The sequence below is a fragment of the Sinocyclocheilus anshuiensis genome, unplaced genomic scaffold (genome assembly GCF_001515605.1).
Source record: "Sinocyclocheilus anshuiensis isolate Anshui unplaced genomic scaffold, SAMN03320099.WGS_v1.1 scaffold300, whole genome shotgun sequence".
NCBI lineage: Eukaryota > Metazoa > Chordata > Actinopteri > Cypriniformes > Cyprinidae > Sinocyclocheilus > Sinocyclocheilus anshuiensis.
In genome coordinates, this window is record NW_015557379.1 from 427,784 (window position 1) to 432,081 (window position 4,298).

At 41.9% G+C, this 4,298-nt stretch overlaps 1 protein-coding gene across 1 annotated transcript in view; it reads left to right on the top strand.

The window, feature by feature from the left end:
- Positions 1-2,914, top strand: part of LOC107679128 (HLA class II histocompatibility antigen, DP beta 1 chain) — a 9,668-nt gene extending 6,754 nt beyond the window's left edge. The window contains exons 3-4 of the mRNA XM_016474588.1: positions 2,200-2,481; positions 2,594-2,914. Of these exons, the coding sequence (XP_016330074.1) occupies positions 2,200-2,481; positions 2,594-2,715 (404 nt within the window). The 3' untranslated portion in view covers positions 2,716-2,914. The remainder of the gene's footprint in view (positions 1-2,199; positions 2,482-2,593) is intronic.
- Positions 2,915-4,298: the final 1,384 nt, after the last annotated feature.

Here is a 4,298-nt window from a genome sequence, read left to right on the forward strand (position 1 = left end):
CTGTCCTTCTCCTTAATGTCAGTGAGAGTGAGCCAAAGATGGCGCTCAGCTGACACTAACCCTGCCATGGACCTGCCCACTGCCCGAGCTGTGTGCTTGGTAGCCCTAAGCGCCAAGTCAGTAGCTCGTCTGAGCTCTTTAACGGCCTCTGGAGTCAAGCCTTCTCCCTCGTCCAGCTCCTTGAGCACGTCTGCCTGATAAGCCTGGAGTACACCCATAGAATGGAGTGTAGCCGCGGCCTGCCCAGCGGCCATGTAAGATTTTCCGATCAAAGCGGAAGTAACCCTACATGGCTTGGACGGCAGCAGAGGGCGTGACTTCCAAGACGGAGCTGAATTTGGAGCGAGATGTGCCGCGAGAGTCTCTTCTACGGCCGGCATTGCAGCATAGCCGTGATCCGCCATTTTAGAAACCGTGGCGAAATCAGCGGCAGCGGGATTAGTGATGCGCGCCGAAAAAGGTTGTTTCCAAGACCTCGTGGTGGAGGTCTTGGAAAAAGGGGAGAGGCCTACGGGGCTGAGACGGAGTGCGGCTGGACAAAAATCGATCGTCCAGTTTCGACTGGGACTGAGTTTGCGCCGGCTCGCTATCCCACTCTAACCCCAGCTTATCCACAGCGCGCGTTACAACATCTAATAGTTCGCTGTAAGACGGGGAGGTGCGTTTCTCCTGTCCACTCAGAGGGAGAGAACTGCACACATCACCCAGTAAATCCTCAGAATCTGAGGCCGCTGTGGACAGCACGTCTTCGTCATACGCCATACAACCGAAAGACATCGCATCACGAGCTTCCGGGGTAGGCCGCAAATTATCATTGTCGAAGACCACGGGGTCCCCGTAGCACTCTTCGAGCGCTTGCAGATGGCCTGGAGAGAGCGAGAGAAAAGGAGAGAACTCTGTTGACTCGCCCTCTAAGCGCCTCGGCTCGCATGCGTCACCCCAAGCGACCGTCTCGTGCGGCGCCTCGGCAACCGCAGAAACGGGATAGCGGGGGGTTAGACGCGAGGCCTGCTTTATTTGAGAAGGCCGCAAACATCGAGCGCAGTGCTTTTAGCCGTAGGATATCACAGTGTCGACAATCAGAGAGGCCGCTAAGCGCCGCTTGGGCGTGTTGTAGGCCCAAACATTGCACGCACCTGTCATGAGTGTCTCCTCCTGCGATTAACCTGTCACACGGCTCGATGCATCTCCTGTAGCTCATCGTGTCCGCTGAAGAGGAGTAAACTGCTCTTTAGAAGAAATTAGCTAAGAACACGACAAAAGAACGCTTTCCTACGGGCGACAGATGATTCGCTTCCTGAAGGAAATGAAATCTGATGAAAATAGCGCGCAGCACGCTATATAGCTCACCTATGTGCGCATTGGGGGCGGTGCTAAGCGCTATTTGGCCAATAAATTGGTGTGATGGTATAAGGGCTTCAGACATTCGTCACACTGAAGATGTTCCCAAAGCGATGACGTCATCGCAGCATCCAAGTGAACCTATGAGAGGGAACTTCCAGAATTGAACTTGTCAGTCTTTTCCATGCAGTTACAATGATTGGGGACTTTCAATGGACCTTTTTCATATTTCCGGGTTTCTCAGAAGCGGAAGTCGTCATAGTTGGGTTAACTTGAAGAGCAGTGAATGGGAGAGAGTACCACAAATATATTTTTTGCATTCCCATTTGCTCAAATAGCAAAAAAAAAACAAAAAACTCCACGATAGTGACTTTCAGTAAAAGGAAAAAAAAGAGAGAGACTGATAACAGCAGTCAGAAGAGAGAACGATGTCAAATTTATCGTCACTCCCATAGATACTGCATTAGAAACACCCTTTATTAAACACCCATTAGCTTTAACTAGTTTTTTAAAAAAGTATTTTTTTGTAATTTGATGCAAAGGTAATATAATACAAAGAATAGCGTTATACATTAAAAAACAAATACAAATATGAAAAACTTGTTTGAATGAAAGACCGTTAAACGCGTCATCACAGTCTTGTGAAAAGGGTCCATTGGATGTTAATGATTGATTCATCTAAAAAATAACTCTGAATTTGTTCACAAATTCGACTGAATTTTCATATATTGATAGACGCACACATGAACCTGCACAGGTTATTTTAATGAATTTAAAAAATGATTTAAATTTTTTTTCAAACTACTCCTTTAACAACTATTCAAGTTTTCTTCAAGAATTCTTTCTTTTTTTCTGCAGTACGTCCTTCAGTCAATGTGTATACTGAATTTCCTGAAGAACAAGGAAAAGTAAATGTCCTTTACTGCTATGCCACTGGGTTTTACCCTGGTGACATTGAAATAAACTTTTATCTAAATGGCCAAAGGTCCACTGTGAAAGCAGAGACCTCTGACTTAATGTATGGGGAAGACTGGACCTTCAAAGTGTACAAGTATATGAATATCACCCCACAGTATGGGGACGAGTACACATGTGAAGTGAGACACAGTAGTTTGGCTGAACCTAAAATGACAGAGTGGAGTAAGTTTGTTCACTTTTTTGGAAATGTGAAATATAAAGTTTGTTCAAATAGTAATATATTGATAAAATCAGTAATAAAACTGTTTATTATTGTTTTTAAACTTTTCTGAAGGGCCTGAATTTTCAGCATCCACATCACATCTCTACTGGGCTTATGCACTACCTCTTGGCATCCTGTTGGGAATCATGGTATCTGTCCTGATTTTAAGAAGACAACAGCGTTCTCAATTATAATGGGGAAAAAACTGAACTGCAGTACATATGTTCATCTGAACTTTGTGGCTTATAGATGAGCACAGTATAAAACTCATTTATTTAGGTAGAATCCATTACAATCTATAATTTAATCTTTATTCTGCAAATCCATGTTTGCCAATTTTATGCCTGGTTTCACAGACAAGGCTTAAAGCCTAGTCCCAGACAAAAAAAAAATGCATGTTTGAGCTGTCTTTACTTAAAGCAACATGCACTGACATATCTTAAAATATATCAGTGCCACTGATTTGTATCAAAATGTACACCAGAATTGTTTTTTATAAGGCACATTTAAAACAAACAAACCTTACTTAAATGCCCTAACTTAACTAAGGACTAATCCTGGCTTAATCTAAGCCCTGTCTGTGAAACCAGGCCTTAGTGTTCTTTAGTCACTTTAAAATAGTCTGTATTTACTGTCAGGGGCATATGTAGGCATGGGGACAGGGGCACGGGGTGCCTGCTCCAGACAAATAAATAAATAAACAATAAATAAATAAGCAATCGTTTTTTTACCTTAATAAGCATGGCACGCTCACTCAGACGTATAGGTCAGAGATGCAAACAAGGGGTAAAAAAGGGTAGAACATTGCGCAGATCGCATGCTCCACATGGAATTTCTTTTAAATATATTTGCTTTATATGCTCATTTGTAGTTACTTTAAGGTATTTTTTTAAATATTTTTTATTACCTTATATGTCCAAAACTGTCATTTTTCACACACAAACACAAAAAAATTTACATCTTGTTGCAACATTTTACAAAAGTCAAGATTCAATATATTTGGTCAAAATCCCATGCTATAAAAGATGAAGTGCTATGCAGGCTATTTAAGTCAATATTGGCTGATTAGACGGCAATGCTGCCCTAAAATGCAAAATGTTTGCCCTCTCTCTCTTCACCGTTCCCACATCTCAGACCTCAAATACATAAAATATTACCCCTTTTAGACAGTTTTTGAAGTAAAGAGTAAAGAAATACTATGCAAAACGTATTGAAACAACCGGTTCTTTATTTACCCTTGAAAGATCACAAGTAGCCTACCCTTGTGGGCACTCTTATTCAAATAGCAAATATATATAATTACATTATAATATATTAAAAATAGCAAAATGTATGTAAAATTAATTTCATCTAGAGGTGGCACCAAGGGCGCAATATTAGCTGGAACCGCCACTGTTTACTGTGCAAGACCCAACCTAAACACCTGGTGGCAGCAAACCACAAAAATTTGACATTGTTTACCATGGTTAGATCTTCCTCCCAACTTCAATATCTTTTAAAACACTTGTTTAGAAGATTTAGAAGACAAATGTCTTCAGTTGCAAACCATGTGTTTTATGTCTCATCATACTTGTACATATGTAGATCTGCACAGTAGTGACATTTTCATGGACGAATGAATGCTGCTCTCACGGAGGAATCCCCGCTTAGCGAATCGGTTCGACTGAATCATTTAAAAGAATCATTTCAACAGAACAACTCGCGAATCAGTCATCACGACTCCACAGGCGCTCGCGCGTCTTCATGAGGAGAACAGGAGCATCTTTACTCACTTCTG